The 24839-nt window shown below is 39.5% G+C and overlaps 1 protein-coding gene across 2 annotated transcripts; it reads right to left on the bottom strand.

Moving 5' to 3' along the window:
• Positions 1-344: 344 nt before the first annotated feature.
• Positions 345-23416, bottom strand: SUN1 (Sad1 and UNC84 domain containing 1). Of its 2 annotated transcripts, none has more exons than XM_074158487.1 (22): positions 23331-23416; positions 16955-17149; positions 16426-16616; positions 15284-15310; positions 14987-15181; positions 13450-13572; positions 12339-12422; positions 11919-12029; positions 10459-10557; positions 9737-9830; positions 9560-9618; positions 8371-8516; positions 7992-8216; positions 7409-7495; positions 7004-7047; positions 5843-5978; positions 4966-5220; positions 4358-4442; positions 3766-3881; positions 3196-3363; positions 2380-2472; positions 345-2070 (listed from the first exon to the last, which is right to left on the bottom strand). In XM_074158487.1, exons 1-22 carry the CDS (start codon positions 23405-23407, stop codon positions 1957-1959), a joined length of 2724 nt encoding a protein of 907 aa, XP_074014588.1. In that variant the 5' UTR covers positions 23408-23416; the 3' UTR covers positions 345-1956. The 2 variants fall into 2 exon arrangements, with proteins under 2 accessions (XP_074014588.1, XP_074014587.1); XM_074158486.1 differs by having other exon boundaries at positions 345-2067; positions 23331-23407.
• Between the last annotated feature and the right edge of the window lie 1423 nt (positions 23417-24839).

The raw sequence follows: 24839 nt of genomic DNA, 5'->3' as shown, positions 1-24839 counted from the left end.
CCCACCCCACAACAAAAACCCAAACCAGGACCCTTTGAAATTGCTGAGAAGCATCAAGCAACTAGAACTTCTGAGGGTTTTTCTTTCAAAAACACCACTGTGCGCCGAGGGGCACAAGACATGGAGGCACAGAATGGCGCTGAGGTAACAGAGCACCGACCCACCCCCCCCCCCAGGCCCTGAGTGTGGCCACTAGCCCATGGCCAGCACAGGCCCTCGGCACCCCCTCAGGAACAGGGCAGAGCCCATGGGGAAACCCGTCCTACCCCTCCCTGCGGCATTCAGCTCAGCATCACACCCTCTGCTCTATTATTTAAGCAGGTGGTCAAAAAAAAAATACAGAAAAAGAAGCTTTTATTTCTCGTTTCAAATATTACATGCACTTTCAAAAATTAAAACTCTTTATTTAAACATCTCAATAGCATCTCGTCAGTTTGGAGGCAGCAAAGGATAACAGACATCTTGAAAAGCATTTACAAAAATACATTGCACAAAGTCCTATCTTGCTTTTTTTTTAAAAATAAGTTAGTGTTATTCAAAATATTCCCACCCCAGCTACCTAATTTCAATTTATACAGGATAACTCTAATTTTAAATATGTAACCTATAGTATGAAAACACCTGTACACATGTAATCTAGCTCCTCGGCGTAGGCCAGAGGGTCTGTCTCTACATCAAGTGAAAAAAGTTCTTCACATAGAGACTTTTTTTGTTTTGTTTTAAACATTCGAGGACTGTTGTGCAACATACGTAACTATTGAGAAACCAGTCAGCAGTCCCATGTGGTAACAGTTCACCTGTTATAAAATGCATTAGAACAGCAAAGATAAAAGTACATTCCAGGAATCTTTTTTTTCTGAAAAGCATGGGGGAAGCGGCAATCCCCAGGGGACAACGGGCACTTTCCTCTCGCTCTGGGTGGACACTCTGGGGAGCAGCCGGGTGCTCTGATGGCCCCTCTCCCACCGCTGGGGGGTCTCGGGATGATCCCGAGAAGGGCCGTGTTCTTCCCACACCACCACGGCGTTCTCACAGTACAGCATTTACCGGGGGTAACGACCAACCAGCCTAAGGAATTCTTGTCCCAAAGAGATCGCTTTTGACAAATTAAGATCAGTATAGAGCAATTAAACAATGTTTACTAAGCAATTTAGCAGGCTTATCAGCTCCCATCTGGGTAGTACATGAAGGTTGATTTGGAATTAACACTGAAGAACAAGCTGGCCGAGTTGCTACGGTAAAGACCCTTAAAATAACTTACAAGTTATCCCTGACTTTTAGAGCAACTCATGGCCACAAGTTACAGTAAAGCATTCTCAGTCGCTGGTGTTTAAACGAGTTTTGGTTGTGTTAACTTTCCCTGACAGTAGTATTTATTATATTCAAAGAAGCCCTTTGGGATCCACCAGAAAGGTCAAAACCAAGGGTCAACTGAAGGACACCCTCAGCCACAGTCAGTGTTTAAAATGTACCACAGGTTTTGGCTTATGGTGCCCAGCTAACAGAAGTATGCAGTTAAGTCCTGGATTAAAAAAAAAAAAAAAAAAAAACAGATTCCTAGTTGCAGAAAGTGTGGTTTATTCTTTAAAAAAAAAAAAAAAAAGAAAAACCCCCAAACCAACCACCCCTATACATTCATTTGTAATAAAAGAGGTGTCACCTGTTTGCCAGCGGGGCTCTATGACCAGAGTAGCTCACATGCATTGTTTCTCTCAGCATGGACACCAAATAAAGCTAACGGGCAGTTACAAACTGAGCATTAGAGCAAATCAAAGTTACATTTTTTTATACAGTTCTGCTGACAGTCTTCTGCCTTTATCAGAGGATCAATAGTTCTGCAGTATGTATCTCGCATCCTCGTCCTTTAAAGATTCCAGTGTTCTAGGCTTTCCGGTATATACAAATCCAGAACAAAATGTACAACAAGAAAAGCAACCCAAGCTGTAGTGTGGGAGATCACTCGGCGGGTTCCCCGTGCACTCTGAACCGATAAAGGCAGGTATACACTGCGTGGCCCCAGTTGGAAAGAATTCTCAGCTCCACTATCTGGAATGCGGTTTCACTTTTCTGCTGGGGAGGGAAAAAGCAAAACACACAAACCAGAGTCAGGTTTCTGGTATCAACAGGTCACACTCAAGTTGCCGCCTTAGATTCCTGCAGCTACCACTGTCATTAATAACCACGGCAGGCCCTGAGCTTTCCTCCCCACTAATTTATTTACACCATATCCATTTAGACCATGGCTTTTGAGGCAGGTAGATAGACACCTTCTACCTCAGTTTCTAAGGAGCCCAACAGAGAACGAGGCCTTTTCCCTGCACCACAGGAAATACAAGTATCTTTCTCCTGCCACTTTAAAATCTTGCCATCCATACTTACCATCACGGGAAACATCTGCAGTGGTTCTCCATCCTGATCATAGACATACTGTCCTAGAAGCTTGCCTTCTTCTTGATATTCATCATCTAGACCCTGTAACAACAGGATAAAGGGTTTTGCTTCTGTCATATTTGAAGTCAAAGCAAAGCCAGCAGCAAGCTGCATAACCCAGCGTCAGACAGCACTCAGGAGTTTATCAAACCAGGATTAGAATGTTTCCTGTGTGATGTAATGCTCGTTCAGGCAGGGCCCTGTATTGGAGTTTCCTGCCCTGCAAATAGCTGCGCTGTGTTTGTAAGTTTCATGGTCAAAGCCCTTCATTTCCATGGCAAACCTGCTATCGCAGTGTGGGGTATCAACGGCTCAGGACAAACAAGAAGGAGAAAACACCAAGGTTATAAACAAGACAGAAGTCGAGATTCAGATGCTGGCAGATGCCTGCTTACACATTTAAAACAACTAGACACAGTTCTCAGCTTCCACAACTATACTCTCATGCGGCCTGTGGCCATCTGTTCTGCAGCCATGCCTAGGCAACTAGTGCTAGTTAAAAATCAATTTTAAAAGAGATTTAAGGCACATCACAGAAAAGGTGAAGAGACAAAATGTATGTATGAAGCAAGAGAAAAGAAACAACTTCCCCAAAATTAGTTGCAATGCTTATTCCTAATCTCAAAGCTCATTAAAAAATATAAGCAATTTTAAGAGCAACAACAAAGTCTCTCTTCTTACCTGTCGTCCCTGAAGTCATTCTTTTCCAAGATATTTAACACAAATATTCTTTATGCATATTTATGCAACTTGAGACAGACTTACATAGACTGCAAAGTTCCTCGGAGCACTGGTGATGTTTCCTGCTGGTGAAAGTGCTTTTGGTACATGCTCTAGGGTAAAGGCAGTTGGGTAGATCTTCATTGACAGTCGAATCACAAGGTACCCCTGCGATCCCTTGAACGCCCAGCAGTTCCCAGGGTACATGTCCGGCTACACGGGAAGAAGGGGGAGAGAACAGGATGGGATACACCAACGGAAACGAACCACAAGCATCTAGCCATGATTTTTTTTTTGTAATAAAAAGCTGTAATGAACTCTGAATTATTAGAGACAGTCTTAAACCACGACAACTAAGCACCACCCAACCACCCGCTCACTACCCCCATATGGCAGGGAGAAGAGAGAGAAAAAGGAGGAGGAAAAAAACCCTTGTGGGTTGAGATGAAAGCAGTTTATTAAGTAAAGCAGGACAATAGTAAGTGGCAGAATATAATCTATTTGGTGGAACTCTTCAGGAGTGCCCCCCCCAGTACATTACAGACAAATACCCAGCATCCAAAAAACTCAACACAAAATAACGTTGCTGAGTTTGTTTACTCAGCCTTTAATTACCTGTATCACCACCCTGGGAGACTGAGAGAAGTACCACAGAGGAACTCCAAAGAGGCTAATTAATGCTGTTTTGGTCTCATGGGTTTCAGAACAGCGAGTACTCAGAATGCTGCCACCTCAAAAGAGATACATCAGGTTAGCAGAAATAATTCCTCACTTCTTCCTCACAACTTTTAAGGCAGAGATTTGTACAAAGCCTAATGAATATACCAGTTATCTTCCTCAGAAAAAACTACTACAGGTATTCTTAAAGTCTAATAATTTTCTGGGGATACAATGCTATCAAGTACAATGTTATGTTAAGAACATGTTAAAGATTTTCCATTAAAAGGGCTGAAAATACACATTTTTCCCCACCGAGTTCAGTGGTGTGTACACCCCCTGACTATTACCCAGAACTATTCTACCCCTGTCCACACATACCTGGGCTGAGATATACAAAGCCCTGTAAACAACAGGCATGGACTGCAGCAGTCTGATCATCAGACAGCACACAAGGAAGCTCTACTAACCTATAGTCCTCATTTTAACATTTTTAGTAACTATTATAAATAACATGAATAGTAAAAACAGTGTTTCCTCTACTATTTACCTCCCGATTCTAAGGCGAAATCCACCAAACCGATCTTGTCTTGAGAGTAGAGTTTCAGTGCATTGTTTACAATGATCTGTACTTGCTGCAGAGGTACACATAAAAGAGAACCAAAAGAGAAATTTTTAAATAGTATCAAGTGATAAAACAATTGATATACACACACCTGTGAAGTTGGAAGCATCTTATTGAGATACTGCCCTCCCTCACAAGTCTTTGAAAAGCTCTGTCAAGACAAAGGCCAGTTTAATGCATGGCTGGCTGTCTTCAAATTCCTACTGCATCTTGGCTGGTGGTTTTTCCCCAGAAGCTGCACGCTTTCCCCCTTCTTCCCAACCCCCTGAGCCGCTTCTCTCTGCTACACCTGTTTCTTGGGAATTCTTCCATTTTCAAGGTCACATGCTTTGAAAAAACACAAACATTCACGAGAGGCAACAAGCGATGCTGTAAGAATACACTCAAGGCATTTTCTGTAGTTCTCCCCATTTCAATTAATGTTCCTGACATCTCTTGAAATCATTAACATTTGTAGCAGCAGTTGTGCTCCACAAAATGCCTATAGAAGGACTCTTCACCGTTTTAGTTGAACTTTTGAGAACGTAACTCACCGCTTCTGTGATTCCAGAAATCCCTGCATTAGTCACAGCATTTGTTACTACTTCAGATGTTACTTTTTGGTTCGTAACAGACATATGGAGAGTGATATTCTTGAGGATCTGCAACTCCAGATCCCGCAGCACAGTCTGCAGATCACTTTTGCTCACAAAATTGGATGTAAGCCACTGGAGAAGCGAATCGGGAAAGTCTTCTTGTTGATCTCCAAAAAGCATTAGCTTGACAGACTCTTTGACCTGGGCACCTACCTATAGCAGAAGCCATTAAGAATTATAATAGAAATTATTAGTCTTTATATACAGTATTACTTACCGGTTTATAACAGACTTACTGCTCACTCTGGGTATGCTTTGATTCCACACACAATAGCTAGATCAGATTTGAGTGTTGCCACAAGACGGTATTTTAGTCAAAGTTGATAATGCTGTATCAATACTTATGGTTGTATTTTGTTGGCTACAAACCAGTCAGATCTTATAAAAGGCTTCAAAAGAATTTAAGCATGGTTTTTTTAAAGCAGCTCTCAGATAACAAAGCTAACTTGCTTTTACATAAGTTTCTTTTCCACATCTCCATGGGTTAGCAAAATACACCAGCAAGAGCAGCAGAGTACTGTATGCAGAACTGCGATTGCATCATACATTACAGGCAAAAACCTGCCACTGTGGAAAACAAGCCATAAGCTCTGGTCTAGTGAAGCATTACACACTAAGAGAAAAATTCACAGCGGCACTACATATAACACAACCATTCTTTAAGATTAATACTCTCCCTGACATTCCTCATTGCACTGCACTTCAAGAGACTTAGTGAACAAACTCAAGTAGTACTAAGCTTTACTGGAGCAGTTACAGAAGTTGCAGAACCTACTTTTTCATGAATGACATCCATTTTCTCACAACTCGTCCTCATGCTCTCCCCAGACAACAGCTCCGATTTCAGCTGCGACAGCTCTAGTTCTAGCTTTTTAACTTTGGACAAGAGTTGACTATGGTCATCATCACCCCTGACAAAAACAAGGAGTCAGTAATTAGAAAAAGTAGTTTGAATCATTTCATCAAATTCCAAAGGTGTGAGAACATAATTGTCCAATACAAAGCACTTTGAGTTCAGTTATTCACTGTGACAGACACCATGAGCTTGCAGTTCCTTGAAGATGTCATTTAAGGTGTACTTGGGATTAATGTATTCAAAGCAAAGTATTTTGAAGTTGTGGACAAATCCAGCCACGATGACTTTAGAACATCACCAGGCTGACAAGTTAGTAATTCAGACATTTATAGATTTTGGGGAATTGAAGGCTTCTGGCAAACCAGTCAAACTTTATTTGCATGAGTTTGCCACTGGTTAGAGCAAGTCTCAGGTTACCTTGCTTAAACCAGAGCAACTTTAGAAGCAGATGTTAAAAGGAGCTTAAGTAGCAGGTCACATATGACCAGTATAGATCAGTGTTCAGTACATGTTATGGAGAAAAGGTGTCAGCCATCATTCTAAAGCCATTTTATATTTAAATCTAACTTCAATGACAATTCAGCAAATAAGCGTTTCTTTTCCTCTTCCCAACAGAGAAGCTTAGTGAAGTGCTGCAGTTTCTCTCAGTATTACCCAGTATATGAGAGGAAAGCAGCGCAGCTGGCAAACCAAAACCAGAGACAAAGGTTGGAATTGGTACAATTCAGGAATTTAAATGTAAAGCCCATCAAAAGCAGTTACTGTTTACTTCACTAAGTAATTTGAGGAAAACTTCTAATGCATTTATAAGAGGATGAGAAGTCACTTATTCTTCTCCACTAAACAAACAGCTTTCTCTAGTAAGAAATGCATCTGTAGGATGGCTCACACACTGAAGTGGTCCCTGTGCTGGTGCTCAGCAGCTCAGGTAAAGACAGAAGAACCCATGCTGACAACAAACTTCTATGGTCAATTAACTGACAGAAAGGAAAGGATTGTTGTATTTCAAAAGAACATGTGTATGACCATCAGTTAGCATCAGGACTGAAAAAGCAAAGTATATTTGAAACGTGCTTATACCTCACTGTCTTTGCTTTGGTTATGTCAAGCTCCTTCTGGATGTCCTAAAAGATACAAAAGTTAGTTTTAATGTATACAAAGAAACAGAAGTGACAAAGATGATAAGGAATGTTAAGTGAAAATGACAGATTTTAGCACCCCCTACACAGGACTGTGCCCCACATTTACATTTGTGCCTCTGTATAATAAGATTTTATTCTAAGTAGAGCCTGCCTCACTGGGCAAGTGAATAATTTTTTGATCTTGGGACTAAAACCCTCTCCAAGAAGTGGGAGCAAGAACACAAACAAATTTAGCTAGTGCAGATCTTGAAGTCTCAAGAGTAAAACAAACTGGGATTTGGGATAGCCAACAAGACATCAGTCTATTTTCTCAATGGGTTACAGCAAAGCTAACTTCCTATACCTTGGATTCAGCAGACAGTTTTGCAAGAAGGTCTTCCAGCGTCAGAATGCGGGACTCGTGTTCTTGATGTAAAGCCAGGAAGTCAGTCTTTAAAAACAGGGAAGAAAAAGGCGGTGTATTTTCTTTTGGAGTACAAATAGCATGATTGGTATTTTCTACAAAGCATAATTTCGATTTATTTAATTCTACGAGTGCTTAAGTGACCTATCCTGCAGGGAGCATGAGAAGTTACAGAATCTGTGCTAACTATAAATGCCTGATTCAGCAGTAGTAGGGGTTACGCACAGGGAAGTTTACCACAAAGCCCCTTCTTTGTCACTAGCCCTTCCCATAGTCTTCATTCCCTGTAAATCCAGATGCTTTTCAGCAATGCAAGATTCTACTTTAGGCCACTTATCTGGAATTAATTCTTTGTCAGCAATAAAAAAGGAGAAACAAACACCAGTGACTGCTCCCTGGCATTTACTATCTGTCAGTTAATGCTGTAACAGAAAAAGAATCCTAAAAGTCAAATCACTGATAATACACGTTATAAAACCAGAACACTTTGATCACTACCAGAAAGCATTAATAACTATCTTACCTTTTCCTCCAGTTGCCTATCTTTAAAATGTTGACTCATCACATTCTGTATTAGCTTCAGTGTTTCACTTTTGTCGCTCATCTGGGCAACCTGATCTTGAAGATTATGGAGTAGCAGCATCACTTTGCTGTATTTTTCATCATGGTGGTGACATCTGTCAGACACGAAGGCCATTTGCTTTTCCAGCTCACTTATGCGACCAGAATCAAAGATACTGATGGTATCCTAAGGTATAAAGATGGTTTTTAATATAGAAAAATCAAGACATTTATTTACATTACCATCACATATCAAGTAGCTACTGCAAAAATATTGAAGACATGGGAGTTAGTAAGTCTTAAAAGATATGAAAGTTCTTCCCCAGACTGCTGGCCCTTACCTTTGGGGGTTGCACAGAGTGAAAGGAGTCAGGCTGTGGTTCGGGAACATGAACAGAGTCATCTATTCTCTGTATTCTATCAATTCTTGTCCGGTTCAATGAAGGTAATAATGAAAGGAAGCCATCAAACCCCCAGAACCATATACCTGCATCAGAAACAAAAAGCAAAAAGGGTGTTTAAGAGAATTCTCCCTTACCACTGCTTATATCTACATATCTTCTTTCTTAAGGACACGAGCTGCCTTTGGTTTGCAAGGTAGTCACTCAGTGGACACTACTCCAGTCTAAATATCCATTTTAAAGCTAGCTCCTGCTGATTTAAGTCAAGCACCGAAGAATACTCAGGAGCATCCATCAGTACCACTCAGGCAGTTGTAAGGCATTCAACCTGCACTTATATATCATGATATAGCCTTAATCTCACACTACCGCTTCCCCGGGACCGAGATCTCATTTACTGGTTAAGACAGGCTTTGTCCACTGAAGGCACATGTAAATACTGCTTTTGTTATCTCAATGGAAAATATCTTGCCTTATACCCTACTTACTATATTGCAAAACATCTAATGAAAGTTGGGGGAAAACTTAGCCTTCCATGGACACAATGTAGCATTTCACAAAGATCACACTTATTTTTGCAATATCTTAGTGAGAAATGGCATTTTCTACACAGGGTAACTTCTTAATATTTTAAACTGACTTTGTTTATTTCAAATTAGACAGCTGGCCTGGAATATTGTCAACTAACCAGTCTAAAGAGCAGTATTATAAATAAATAAAGTGTGGCCTAGAGCAAAAGAAAGACTTAGGATGAGTTGGTAAAAGAAGTTAAGTACACTTTTATGAAGACTGACAACAATCAAAGCAATCCATTCACAGCCTGCTCTTTATGAGGTCATTACTGTTTCTATGAAGGGAGGTAAATTAAAAAAAAAAGGACTTTGGTGCATTTATTTACTCACCCACTCTCCCTATCCTAAGAGCTCTATGAAATTAAATCAAGGCTGTTCCTCTCAAGGCAAGAGGAAAGCTCACTGATTTGTCAGTACTTTGAAAGTTTGAGTTACTACCCTGTTCACAAACTTGCTCTTTCTGCTTCTGCATCTTCTTCATTCAACTAAAACCACTATTTTGGAACATCTGTAGTAAACACACGCTCATTTGTATTATAACAAAGTGATTCACATACCTAGTAGAAACAGGAGTGGGATAAGAAACAGTAATAGCTTGTAGATCTTTGGCAGGCATCTAGAGAAAGAGAGATGAAAGTTTACAAGAAACAATACATTTACCATATTTTATTGTTTTATATAATATAACTAGGTAAATAATTTGCTTACAAGACTTTTTTTCAAAGGGTACACACCTTCTGAGAAGAAACACCTTAAGCAAAGACATCAGAGTAACAAGTTGATACCACCCAGTTCTAAGCAATCTGAACATGCCAGAAGCCGCCCTCCCTAGAAGACAAAAAGTGTAGTGTAAGATGTCATTACTGCAGCACGCGCTTAACGAGACCAGAGGGACATGCAGCTGTGACCAAGAATACTTTGCACAGCAGAGAAATGCACGAGTACAGGCAACATGCAGCTTATTAACATCTAGATACCACACGTCTGACAGCATTATAACATCAGCTACTCAACAAAAACAATAGTCATGCAAAAAGATGAAACACTTATTTGTTACAACAATGCTATCTTACTGGAAATTCAGTATTAATGCTTGAATCCACGCAACCATGCACTGAAGACCTCGATATGTTTCAGCATCAGTTTTCGCCAAGAGGAATACCATGATAGGAAGCAACTACCCAACCAAACACACCCCACTACTCTTGACACCCCATATTCTGAGCTAGTCACACACTCATTCACTCATGAAATAGCCTGGTTAGTCTCCCGTTATGCCTGCAAACAGAAACATACCCTCTCATGAAACATATTTTGGTCAATAAAGTAAAGTAGCACATGCATTTCAGATACAACAGCTACAGCGTAAACACAGCAGGATTAGTGTAAGCCACACACTGCAGGTTCCTGGTTTGTCAGGAGCAGGCAACGCGCACACACGGGTGAGGATAGTAACCTGGAGAAAGAATGGCCAGCCAAAGTAGAGACACCACCTTCTGAGACACCAGCCATCCCACGGCTCCCACCGTTTGCAACACGTGAAGCATAAAGTAACCTAGATCATAACAAATTAACTATGTGGTAACATACATAAGTGAGCTTCAGTTCTTTGGCGGTACATGCAGTAAAGCAGACTCAACTCCATGCCCCTTACACTTTACGCATAGTTTTTAACTATACCTTTCAGTAATCTACAAAACTTCGTGTTTCACTATTTAAAATAGCAAGCCACTAATAAATACAAAGCCAAGTAAAACCAAGACAATTTAGAAAGAGTTCTCCCATATAAACATAATGATCAACAGCATCCGTGCAGTTAGAGTATCACTTTTCCCAAATCAACAAAAAGTTTACATTTTGTAGCATGTTTATCTAACACAGCCATGCTAAGTATAAGAGAACAGCAAAGGAAGTACTACTATAAAAACAAGTTTTAAGCACATTGCTACTTTAAAAGCATCATTGAGCTCCTTATCTAGCTTCATGTGTAGAAGAGGGAACAATTAAATATCTTAAAACCTAGCAAAAGAATTACACAATGATGTCTAAGAAATACTGATAAATAATAGAAAATATTCCCTACAAAAAGTTACAGGCAGTAAATTTTCATTAAATTGAATGTTCCCAAGGGTCTTCAGTATGGCAGGTTTGAGTCTCTTAAAAAAACCAAAAACACAAAAACAAACCAACCACCACATAAAAAACAATGCACTAAAACAAAATGCTGTAACTTAAAGCCCACTGAAGCCAACAATTACTATGGACCAGACTAGGACTGTTCATTCTACAGAAACTATGTAGTACACGTTTAGAAAATAATCCTACAGTTTTAGATTAGCAGACACGTCTGGGTTAATCTGAGGGATTATAGATATACCAACCCAATATTTTGCAAAGCATTTAGGTGACTGAAGTGTCTCAAATCATTTTCCTTTGCTGAATAAAGAGCACTCAACAGATTCTTGATGCCTCTGCCATTCAAGCTAGGGAACGCTCATCTCACAGGGAGGATTCTATCCCTATATAAGATTCCTGTAAAAATTGACTATCACTAGAACAAAAATAAAATGTTAAAACCCCTTTATTCAAATAAGCTGCATACCAGTACCTCCTACCAGAGCTTTTCAACAAATTAACAGTCTAATTCTTGCTAAGGGACAAGGTGTTTGCTGTCCCTACACCCTGTTATTACTACTAGGTAAGCATTCTGCCAAGCTTGTACAAAAGTCAGTATCAGAGCAAGAAGTCAAACAGGAAAGGCGTTAAGTAAATTAATTTTCCAGACACTTTACACTTTTTTTAATCTACTTTGATAGATGAAGGTTAAAAAAAACACAACACAAAAGAGTATGAATGATTAACATTGTGAAATTGCAATGCAAAATAAAAGCAAAAGAAAAAAAGGTCCAAGTCAACCTGCGTAAGAAAAGGTGTGCCAAATGGTCCTTGCTACCCTTTTAGCCCATGAGGATTGCATGTGGTCTGAGGTGTGTATTTCAAGGTGTTTCTTCCCCTTACAGTCATCACCTGTTGGTTGTGGTAACAGTCGATTAATGGGACAAAGCCAGGACCAAATCAAGATCGTTACAAGACAACTCCAACAAGTCTAGTTCATGATATCACTTAGCAAACTGAAAACCACAAAGCAAACTTCACCGGAACAAACCTTGCTTGGGGAAATACTACGGTCCTCCAGGCAATCACCCTTCTACCCCCCGACAGCCAAGTCACAAAACAAATGTTTACTTTGTAGCTTCCACATAGTCACAGGGCATCTGATATTATTGTTATAACAGCCTGCTGTTGGCTAAAAGAAACACCAATCGTTATACTTACATATTGACTCCTCACTGACACCCAGATGGCTGTCTTCTCTGTAGAACTCCTTTACATTCATGCTCCCACAGTAGTCTGAGTGAGCTGCAACACATCCAAAAAGCATTCCTGGGATGTAACTAAAGCTCAAAGCTGTTCATACACGCGCATTTCAGCTATCATATATGCAGATTTTAGCTAAACTGCCTTGGTTCACTATTAAATCCAGGTTACCCACAGGAAACCTGAAAAATGACCAAGGAAAAAGCCTTCTCATTGTTTTTTCAAGAGAGGGCCTTTCAGTTAAAAAAAAAAAAAATCATCTTTCTGCTTCTTTACAGATAGCAAAGCTAGTAACAAAATCCTAAGTAACAGCTCACAGCTCATCAAATCCTGAGTCCCTACTCCCATCATTCTGTCAAACTGACCAACTGTTACATCTTTGGGTTGGTTTTACCTGAGACCTTAACAGACTGCAGAGAAGAGCATTAGCAAGTTATCAGGCACTGAGGCAGAGAGAACAGGAGAGAACAAAGTTTTACTCACACACAAAGATCAGGTACCTTCTGCCTATGGCAATTTAACTTCACTTGTAGAGCATGTATTATAGAAGAGAAAAAACCAAAGAAGAATCGAACATTTTGAGGGAAAACAAGGTGTGTTTTAGAGTAGTGCAGAGTGATGACAGCAGCTTTAGTGTTGCAAGACAGAGCTAACCGAGCTTTAAGTACACAGTGAGCTTAAGGGTAACAAGAGAGTCCAAATCTAGAGACACAAGTTAGGATTTGACACTATCACACCAAACAGATTTAAAAAAAAATGTATTTTAAGTTTCTCAAATTAAACATCACCTTCTACCACCTCCAGGTAAAAATCAACATGTGAATCTTAACTGTAACAGACCTCACATATGTGAATCCTGTTGCCTCCAAAACAGAAGGAAAGCATGAAAAGGGTAGCACAACTGAGATAATTTAATAATAATAATAAAAGGGAGAAAGACGAGAGCCAGACAAAAAGACTATAGAAAAAAGAACACAATAGTGCCAAAGATGAAGGCCAGAAGGAAGAAAGCCACCCAACACACACTCTGGCTTTGTGTGGAGACCAAGGAAGACAACTGAAAAGGTACCTTTAAATTCATAACCCAGCTTCAGCAAAACCATTTGAAATAGTTGCACTAATAGTGATGTAAAAGATGTTGCAGCATGTCTGACCCATCGTAGAATCTTACTCGTGTAGAAATAGGTTCCTCCTATTGAAAAAAACAGTGTGAATACGAATTATTCACCTACATAAAGATGTACTTCTGTTCTCTGGTGACCATTTGCTCGTGCAATAGTGAGGACAAGGTGTGGAAACCACTGTTTAGCCAAGAGTATCAACTTTAATGAGCATGGAGTGAAAAGTCTGGATGCACTGGATCTTACAGCAGAGCTTTTGTAAGAACTACACATCCAAGGGAAAACGCCTTCAAGACAGAACGTACAACTTCAGCAAGAACACCTTTTCTTAGTGAGAATTAAGAACTTCAAGGAGTAATGAATTCCTTGCTTACAGAACTCAGGATTTCTCAATGACGTGAGCTGATGATACTCACTTTGTGGGTCACAGCTCCAAAGAGACAAGCTACTTTCTTATTTCGGATTTGAAAGGGTGAGGGCTTCCCACCTCCTGTGCCTTTACGTTGGTACACTGGAGGAAGTTTCTGCAGTGACCTGCCTCAAGGGCTGGAGACACACACTTCTTCAGCGCCACGAGAACAAAGCTGCATTCACTCAAGAGTAACATATCTACAGAATCCCCAAATTGGTTCCCTTATAATTCAAGGCCACTCAAGAAACAACTTCTTCATGGTAACTGAGGACTACCACCAATGAAGAAATTCAAGATGCTGTGCAAGAGGCAGGCACAGTCAAGACACTGAGGACAACCATCCTGAGAATGGAGATTGCCTTGGAAAGCAGAACATTATATTTACAGCCGACTCTTATTTTTGAGCTTTAGGAATGCAGTCACTAGGAAGTCTATTTGGAATCCGTTTTTCCCCTTTGGAGTTCAATTTTTCAAGTACTTGAGGTCTAGCTTCTAAAAACACTCTTATAAGCCACAAGGTTAAATGAGGAAAAAAAAACAAAGCAGGAAGTAGGAAGTCATCATCTCTCAGAGACTTCCCATATAACAGAAGTTCTGCAAAGTGACAATTCGGCTCAATCTTGAAAGTTCAAATTATGTAATAAAAAAAACCCACCAGACTGCATAGAAGAAGTTTGTCCAAAAATCCTGACCAAAACCATCGTAAGCAGATGCAGATCCGATACCAGACTAGGAGACTCTTACAACCATTGCTGGTTGGAACAGCCTATTGTCTTCCAAATCAGTTTGGAAATACAGGTTGTTAAGACACCACAGCATTTTCATTTTGAAATTGTTTCATCCCTACAGCAGCATTGAAAAAACTGTAGATAATTATATATCAAAACCTGACAAGTCCATAAAGTTTCAACTAATATAGAAAGAGGTATTTCATATAAGCTGTTCTCTGGAATTTAGTTATTGGTAGATTTAGCAGGGTAATAAGGGTGCTTAAATAACACTATATGGAAAAAGCATCAACTAAACCATATAGCATTCTGCTGTCCAGGTAAGACAGAAGAGAAAGTACTTACTAGATGCATGTTTCTGGCTCCTGTCCCTGGAGTAAATCCTGGAGGTTGGCACACGAGGAGCCGAGTACGCTGTGAGAACCTCCTTCCGTTCAGAAAGCATGCTGCAGTCGCTGCACATGTAGCCATTGATCATGGTGGTCTGCGTTTCTGCAGCTGCCACATCGCCATTTCCCTGTGTCAGTGTGATATCACTGCCTAGCAAACCAGGAGTAAAACACACACAGCATTGACATCAATTGCCATTGCTAGTGACCACTAAACAGAACGTGTATGGAAGGAAAAGGAAAGTGTAGTTACCCTTAAGGTCGCCTTCATCATCAAGGCCTGTAGAGGAAAAAAAATAGATTCAGTTCCAAATATAAGGAAGTCCCATAATCAACTAAGATATCTGATGTGAACTCAAATTAAAAGTCCCACTAATTTTAAGACTGTAAAGAAAAGCCACCATATGATTAGTATTTAACATATTCTGCCGTCCACCACATGATCGGATCCGTATATTCAGACATTAATGCCATAGGGTAACAGTTGGTGAAAAGCATTCTACCATGGAAGCGGCAGACAAAATAATATGAATGACAACTACACCTTTTCTTAGGTCCCATGTGACTTTAAAGCAGCTAATTACAAGCTTACGCTGTTTCTGTTGCTTGGTAACTACTTTGGTACTACTGTATTTTAAGATCCTGTGTTAAGAGCCAGGTAATCTAAAGTTTAGAACACATTCTACTAAGATTGAAACAATTCTTCACATTAGGACTCTGGGAAGGTCATAAGCATACTGACTAGAAACAGTCTGAACTGGAGATATAATAAGTTGTTGTTCTTCTACACAACACTTTATGTAGACAACTCCCATGTTTTCCCCTTCAATTAAAAGAAGTGGGCTCCAGAAAGGCACACTTGTATATACTGGCTAAACCAAACCAGTCAGCCACACACCAACACCCTCTCGGGAAATCTCAAAGTGCCACTAATTTGAAACTTTCAGATTAAGGTATGTTAAGTTGAAACACATTTCTGCATATAAACAAACAAACAAAAAAATGCTTTTCCTTTAGCTTTTCAGAGACAAGTTACATGTTTATCATTTTTAAATACAGTACCCTATGCACATTTTGAAGTAATAAGAGAATTACATCTATACAATCTATGGGTTGCATCACAAAATTGTATACGTTTGCCTGGCATATTGACCTGACTGCAGTGTGTCCTGATGTTGCCTACGCCAGTAAATCAAGTTTACAGACTGGACTGTGAATCTCCAGCAGGCATCTTAGCAAGCAGACATCTACAGCAAAAGATTAAGTGCACGCACACATCCGAGGGCAGGATGGAAAAACGCATGAGGAACAGAAGGAAGATGCGGACATGTTTATACGCACCAAACCATCAGCTGTATTCAGAGTCTGGTATGAGCAATAGCCATGATTACCTACCCCAGAAATGATCAACTTCTGTCTGCTCTCGAATCAAAGACTCATCCAATACTGTGGATATCATGGATGCATCACTGGCGTGGCTATTGAAACTGCTATGGCTAAAAATGGAAGAGCTGGATAGATTTTTCCTTGGCGTGTGTCTCACACTACTAGATTGTTTATTCATACTTCTGCGTTCCTTCACTGTCCTGGGAAACAAAGTAAAGACGAGTAAGACGTAGCACTAAAGATGCAAGTTTCTCTTCATCTCTCATTTTAAATGGAAAAAAAAAGCCATGGTATTTTAATGCTGACATGACCAGACAGCTCAAATCAGGTTTAAAAGAAAATCCTCACATTGAAGCACCTATACTTTTGCAAAGACTTCAGTGCAAACCACATGCAGAGCATAATTTTCAAAGAATGGCAGTAAATACTGACAACAAAGACCAAAACGGTAGGTTACCCATGTTTGACTATCACATTCAAACAGGAAGCTTCAAGGCTTCAACCAATAAATTAAGTTGTGATGATAAGAAATGCTTACTTAGAAGACGGTCCTCTGAAGGACGCGTTTCCAGCATAGGAGCTGTCATGAAGGCTATCACTTCGTGCATCATCTGATTTATTAAATCCTGCAGTGGCTAACCGTAAACTACGCCGTGACATTCTCGGTGAATCAAATACTGGATCTATTTTGTTTTCAGTCTCGAAGTCCAAAGCAGACGACGAATAACTCGAACTGCAGCAAAATAAGAACAGCAAAGTTACCAGAGTTTAAGAGAAAGTTTCCCTAGTAACAAACACACCCCCCAAGCTAGTCTAAGTTTCCATTAAAAGCAGTTTATCCGGGGTTATGGAGCAATTCCCACAAGATGTGCCATGTGACCCAAATAACTTACGAGTACGTAAACGTTCAACGTTCTCTTAAGCAAATCATATTATAAGTTTAAGAACTGAAAGCAAACCAGAGAAACAACCACCATGGAAACCATGTTTGAAGCTGAGCCAGAGCAAGCATTCGTTATACAGCCTCAGACACAGAGTTCTTCTGGGACCAATTTGAGAGAGGAAGCTATTCATGACAGTTTCTTCACCACGCCCAGCAGCAAAATAAAAATCACGATGCACTCTAAGCTGCAAGGTAAAGATTCATTTATAGTCAAAGCTTTGGGGTTTGTTTGGTTTTTTTTATTTCTTGTTTGCCAATTCCTTGTTTCAAGAACCAAAGATCCATATGCCACACTACTCTGAGTTTCTGTCTCCCAACAAGTAGGAACTTCCCCCCTTTAAGATAGTTAAAGGCTTCCCTGCTTTAGCTACATTAGTTTAACTAACATTACTTTTTAAAAGTGCTTTTGAAAGATTTCTTAATTTAATGCAAATCACGGGAAATATTTAACTCTGTACAAATAAAATGTTTGAGTCTTTCATCCATTTTTCTCTGTTATATCCTAAAGAGGCAAGTTTAGATGTAGACACACTTCATATCATTACCCCAGGAACGCTACTCCACACTTTTACACTCCATTCTCTTAGAACCTCCACAAAAACTTAAAATTAAGATAAAGCAGTAACACAAGGCAAACACAAACAGATTAAACACAGGAGTCAGTAAGAAATACATTTACTAAAACAGCAGTTTAGCCTAAAGCAGAATACTCATACTTACAACCGAAGGAAAGACTCAGTTGTGTAACCGAGCAGAGCCTGTTGTCACAGAGTACTGCGCAGCAGGAGGCCAGGTCCTGGAACATTCAGCACCAGGACCCAAAACACCTCAACGCTAAGTGCTCCAGGCCAGCTTTCCTACAGAGCCCGGCCCCTCTTGTGCCACAGGGCTATACAGAGCTCTAACAGCATTTACTTCAATATTCCTGGGTTTTTCGTTTGTTTTCTTTTCAAAGAGCTGAGCAAAGTATTGTTCAGCTCCTTCTCCCCAAAATGCCAAACAAAACCAAGCAAGCAAATTAGGTCTGAGTGAGCAGATTCTACTGTGCAATCTGTATATGAAATGGAAGCTTTTCCTTTGAAAAATACATATAAACAGTGACTATTTGTGCAAAAACAATTTAATGGAAATAGTTTTCTTACACAACCATTAAAGACCCAGAACATCACACAGTAATAGTATGTGTTGTAGAATCAGATTCATTTAGGTTGGAAAAGACCCTTAAAATAGAGTCCAATCATAAACCCAACACTGCCAAGTTACTACTAACCCATGTCCCTTGGCACCACGTCTGCCCATCTTTTAAATACCTCCAGGGTTAGTTACTCCACCACTTCTCTGGGCAGCCTGTTCCAAGGCCTGACCACCCTTTCGGTGAAGAAATTTTTCCTGATATCCAATCTAAACCTCCCCCGGCACAACTTGAGGCTGTTTCCTCTTGTTCTATTGCCTGTTACTTGGGAGAAGAGACCAAACCCCACCTTGTTACACCCTGCTTTCAGGCAGCTGTAGAAAGTGGTAAGGTCTCCCCTCAGCCTCCACGATTAATTTGGCACACAAGGAAGTTAACAGCAGAAGGCCTAGTAGCTACGCTTACAGTAGTGATTTAGTTCTGACAAGGTGGGTCCTTTAGAAGCGGGTTTCTTGCTTGCCCACAACACAAAGTAAAGCACGTAAGACGGGGCTGTGTCAGAGCATGGGAACTGCGTTTCTTTCAGCAGGAAAACACCCCTACCCCAGACAGTGCACTGCAGAAAGCAGCCGGTTGCTCCAGCAGCAACTCAGGACCAGACCAGAACTTGTCCAAAATAACCTCTTTGATGGTAGGTCTTCAGCACTACCTGCTTGATCTCAACCACCTACCCTGCTAACGCAGGAGTCTAAGCCCAGCTTAAGACAAACCCAGCATGCATTACTATATACATTATGCTTATTAATCCTTGCTTACATTTGGGTGGAAGGAGGAGACCGAATAGGACAGAAGCCTCCTCATATGAAAACAGCTTTAGTCTACATTTGATTACGTTCAAAAGGATATAATTTTTACAGTTTTCAAACATAATCTTTAGACTGGTCGCACACTGACAGATGTGAATTGAGAACAGGGTTTAATAAGGCTCTTCCTGTTGTTCATTCTGAAAGGGTCAGAGCCACAATAGTTTACTATCGAGTCCCTCCCTGAACAGTTGTTTCAGAACTCAGTTTTGCTATTTACACTTGCCACTACGCGTTTGCTTTTCCTCATCTTCATCCAATGTTTCTTACAGATACTCAATTCACAAGAACACAAAGTACACAGACAAGCCGACAGCTGTGACCAGCCTCAATTTGTTTCTGTTTATGAACACTTGCGGTTATTAAGTATCTCAATAAGCATTTATATCAATTTGGGTTGGATACATAGCTTGGAATTGGGCTCTACTATCAAAAAAAAAAACCAATCATGGGAGCTTCTCTCTTGCTTCTGCAGGAGAATAACAACTCTCTTCACACTGAAAGTGAATTTTCTGTCCTCTGTCAGCAGGACAGTATTTAGAAGCCTCCAAACTTCCCATCTCACTCTTCCACGCTTTGGGAAGTGGCCTTTTTAATTCTACAGAAAAGACTACAATAACAAAAAGACCCTGCCTTTCCTTTCACAGGACAGAAATGAACCTGTACAATGATGGTTCTCCTACCCAATGTGTATGGCTAGCAAAAAACATCTTAGAGGTGGGATGTAATTGGTCTACACTCCCAGATAACCTACACAGTGCAGGCTCCTGTTCCTTCCCCAACAAACAGCTCCCCCAGCTGCTGGCAGATCTGCTGATGGGATCCAGTCTTTTCCAGCTGCTTAGCTATTACCTTCACACCTCCTTCACATGAGCTTCTAGAGAAGAAAAATGTCCTAGACTTTGGTGAGTTAATTTTCAAGTTTATTTGTAAGTGGAATGAGAACAAGGTATGCCAGTTTTAGCACACCTAGAGCTCTGTCTGGAGCTTAAGTGTCATGTATTTTACAAGTATTCGTTGGAATGGGCAGCAATGTTCTTGACTATTCAAGATAATAGATAAATGCAATACACCTACAGAACTATAGCTAAACATGTCTTTAACATGGATGCAGGCTTATAATCAGTATGTGAATATTGACATGCTTTCTGACCAGGGCACTGCTTGTATTAACTGACCAAGGACATTGAGTTGTTTAGCTATTACTTTGATCAGTCCCAAACACATGTAAAAAAAAAAAAAGTATTTTATTCAACTGTTTTGCAGAAAGCTACATCCCGATTTAATGCTCTGACACAGGAAAAAAAAACACAACTAAACCAACGTAAATTCTTATTAATTTAAACCATATTTGTGAAGAAAAAGCAGCATTAAAGGTACCCGAATTGACAAAAACAAAACTCAAAAGATGACTGCGACCAAAGGAAAGATCAGCCTGGAGAAGGGGGTGGAAATTACACGTTGACAAGTGGGTGAGATTCACAAGTTTGACTTATATTTTGAGAAGGATAAAGGTTATTTAGCTTTACCAGTTTAATGCTTTTTTGATTTGGGCTGGAGAAGTAAAAGCACAAAGCAGAAGCACAACAAACTGTTGTTATGAACACACAGTAATCCCAGAGAGTATTAATACAGTTTCTATTAATAGGTCATAACCAACTCTATTAATAGCTTCATGATATCTAACTTCACTGCACTCTTCTGCAGTGCTACATGCACAAGCCAATTTCTTTAAAGAAACTCACAGACAGATTGTGTAAAGACTGAATTATCAAAGGCAGAATGAGCCAGATCAGAATATAAGCAAAGTAAATACAGGTGGGGCGCAGAGAAGGAATGAACTTCAGCAGGCAGTGTACCAAGGAGCTTCCCCCCATTATTTTAATATTTGGGGCTTCACAGAATTTTTCAAGAGGAAATTTTCAAGAAAGCGCTTGCTAATCCTTCCTTGCTACACAAGGAAGAACTACAATGAATTAATTTCAACCTAATTTAACTATATTTAGCTTCACTAAGTCAGTTATTAAACTTCAGCTCATACAGCTCTATCCATTTCCGAATATCTATTCCTTAACACAGCAAAATGGGAGGCCAAGAAGTTTCAAGACATATAACCCCCCCTTCTACAAAGGCCTCTTCCAAGAATTAGCAGTTTTGCAAAACAACAATCTTCATTTATGTAGGAAGTTAAACACTCCCTTAGTCTTCTACATAAAACCCAGAGTCATAATGAACTACCCCTCAGACTTCAAACAGGATTTATCGTTTATCATTCTGCATCTTTCTTTCCTGGCAGGTTAATCTTTGCTCCTGCGGTGTTCTTGTTTGGTCCAGTGAGAAACAACACTCTTATCCAACAAAATAGAGGGCAAGAAGAAAAACCCAGCCCAGAAGAAATTTAACCCCAGATTAGTTTAAGCAAGCCATTTAACTTTACTTTGCTAATACTCTTGGAAATGCACGTAAAGAAAATGAAAAAGTATCTTAATTTAATACTAATACCTACTTATTCCCTCATCTGTGAGAAGATTGTACAGTAGGAGATACTAGTATCGTTTCAGAAAAACGTAACTAAGGAAAAGAAATCAATTTAGATGACAATTTCACAGCTTGTTTTAAGAAAGATACACTCACAGAGATATAAAAAACCCAACTCCTGACCTAACAGCCTGAAGAATCAAAGTCTGCTCTCATTGCTCACAGTAGGGAAAGTTATCCTCTGTAAAAGAGTTAAAATACTTCAGCCATCTACAAACAATTAGTAATGTAATAATGAATTTGCTGGCTGATACAAGGCACATAAATCATCTTTCATTGTCCAGCATGCCTATTCTTCAAGTCAGTAAACCTACTTGCATTTAAACAACATTTAACCAATGTTTATCTAAAAATTCAGGAAGAGATGCAATTTAATTGATGCAACATTGGACACATCACATGCTGCAACACTATTGACATCAGGCTGCAGCTAAAAAAAAAAACATGATCCCCAAGAAAAACTGACAACACTACAGCTTTAGAGTACACAAGCGCCAAGAATATTAAGCTAGTGATCTCAATTCTAGTTCTGCCAACTTCTGTTTTATTGGCAAGTAGCCATGTATTCTCCAACCTAAATACTGTATTTAAAAAATACATTTGAAAAATAACAATGATATACAAGCACAGAATAGGAAAGCAATCTCATACTGCATCCTAATGAACAAATTTATTTTTTTTTAAAACTTGAAGCTTGCTAAACTAATAACTCGGGCTCACTGATGTATTCTTGCTTCAAAATACATTTACTAACTTAATCAGTGGGAAAAGCTAGATAGATGAAGTCAGCAGCCACACACTGCTCTACTAACTTTAAAAAACTCAAATGGCCCTCACAACATTTAGTTTGAATATATAATACAAAAACTAGCAAACACTACAGAGTTATATTTAGAAAACTTCAGTGATTTAAGACAGTCTAATAATGGTGAATTTAATAAAAAGATACAAGAAAAAGCAGGCTCATTAGAATACAGATTTTACATTCACACAACAAGCAGTTTTATTAAAAAAAGTAATCAGTATGGGAATTCCAGCCAAGTTCCACACCACCAGCAATGAGCGCGTATCATTCAGTGTTTTGAAGTGAAAACACTGCCAAGTCACAAAAGAAAACACACACAGAAGTTACAAGACATACCAGAAAACATCTAAGAATTTTGATGACGTTAATAGAAATAGAACAGCAATCGTAACTAGGTGGAGACTCATTTATTCATAGCAACTAATAAACACTGAGTCATTATCTTAGTCATTATCCTGTTAGTTTGACATGTATTCTTTCCTCCATTTAGGACACAGCAGTTATTTTCAAAACAGACTGGATAAAGCATGCTTCTTCAAAGAATTCAGCTACTTACCATGAAAGCTAAACTCTCCAGAATTAACAACATTCAGAGAACATACAGTTTCTCTACAAGAAGAAAAGAGTTCTCACCTGAGTGCATATGTATAGCCAGTGTTCTCTGGCAGACAATGGGGAGGAGTGTACGTGTGTAGACGTGAAAAGTCCATGTTGACTGTTTCAAATCATACTGTAAAAAGGTGAAAATAAAGTAATGCAATGACTTAAAGTTACATAAAGTCAATGTCGGAGCCCTTGCACTGTTCAGCCTGTGTTATGAAGTATTGAAATAAAACAGCTACAGTTAGCAGAAATACGGAGCTCTCAGTATTTCAGCAGTATTGCTGCTAGCACTGGATATCCCTTATCACCGCGTGAAGCTCAGCGTCTTTCTGACCGCAACTTTCTTTATAGTCTATTTTGAGCAATTTCCGAGTTCTCTGGCACATTACTGTAATGAGCCAAACTCTTATCGCAGCTACACGACAACTCTTCCATAGGCACTAGGTTATGCTAGCATCCCCAAAAGCTAAGCATAAAGATTTAAAACACCTACGTAGCCAGACTTTGAGGTCTCCTCACAAGTTTTGCTTTGAAAGCCCACAGAGCAAGGCACAGGCAGTTCTGTGCACTAACATGCGTAACACAGGTAAAACCGGAGAATGATTTTACATATAGTCAAATCATTTTACCCTGCAACCTTTGAACACCAGCCACTAAGCAGCAAAGGAGTTTCCTTCATTTCACATCAAATTGAAGTATTTGGTATCGGTTAATTTATTCTTGTCATAAAAACACTGCATACACACCCTAGCAGAAGAGCCAGCAGCAAAATGACTCACATGGCTAGAATTAGGTACATTTTCCAGAGTGCCATCCACTTCCAGAAAGAAAAAAAGAAACACAACACCCAAACCCAACCCACACTTGTAAAACTTTCCATGTGGTCTTTGAAAGATTTTATAATTTTAAGAAGAAAATAAAAATTGATGTTGTTATATCAAGAAACTTGAGGAGCTGCATGGGTGACTACTTGTGGTATTATGTACGATTTGACTTTTAAGTTCAAAATATTTGCAAAAAACCTTGAGCCCCTCTCAGTTTTATTAGCCACAAGAAAAGTTTTGCTTTTCTAGAAAAGATTCTTTTCTTTGATAGTAGCTTATTTGTGGTTAACAAATAGAGATTTGGCTATCCTGGATTTGCATGGTTAGCAAAGCAGAATCCTGGCTATTTTCAGATTATCTACAGCTCCTGTTTCAGCAGCAGTAAAAGATATTCCACACAACTGTGCTGATGTGCCTAAACTGGGGTAAAAATACCCCTAGCTACACTTTAATTCTTATAATCAAAACATCAACAAGTCTCTCATTTTGGAGATGCACTTTGCTATGCTGAAATGAGTTATTTGTAGAGCTACATATACATAAGAAATAGACAAAAAGCACAGTCACCGGCACAGGCAATAGCAGTTCAAAAAGAAATCTCTACACATAACACCAAAATGCTCTTAGTTCACCTGTAGCCTCCAAATCCTGATGTCAATAAGGCAGGGGGATTATTTCCATTATTATTTAATACAGTTTCCTTCTTGTTTTTAGA

The sequence above is a fragment of the Numenius arquata genome, chromosome 14, assembly GCF_964106895.1.
Source record: "Numenius arquata chromosome 14, bNumArq3.hap1.1, whole genome shotgun sequence".
Lineage (NCBI taxonomy): Eukaryota > Metazoa > Chordata > Aves > Charadriiformes > Scolopacidae > Numenius > Numenius arquata.
Note: the sequence above shows the minus strand (reverse complement) of the source record. Positions and strands in the feature narration are given on the sequence as shown.

Bases quoted from the DNA above. Each gene is read 5' to 3' on its own strand.
- SUN1 (XM_074158487.1), bottom strand. From the start codon at position 23,407: ATGGACTTTTCACGTCTACACACGTACACTCCTCCCCATTGTCTGCCA. The intron at 13,573-14,986 runs GTAAGTACTTTC...TTTTTTCAATAG, and splicing joins GAGCCAGAAACATGCATCTA to GAGGAACCTATTTCTACACG. The intron at 12,423-13,449 runs GTACCTTTTCAG...GATGTGTTGCAG, and splicing joins GCTGGGTTATGAATTTAAAG to CTCACTCAGACTACTGTGGG.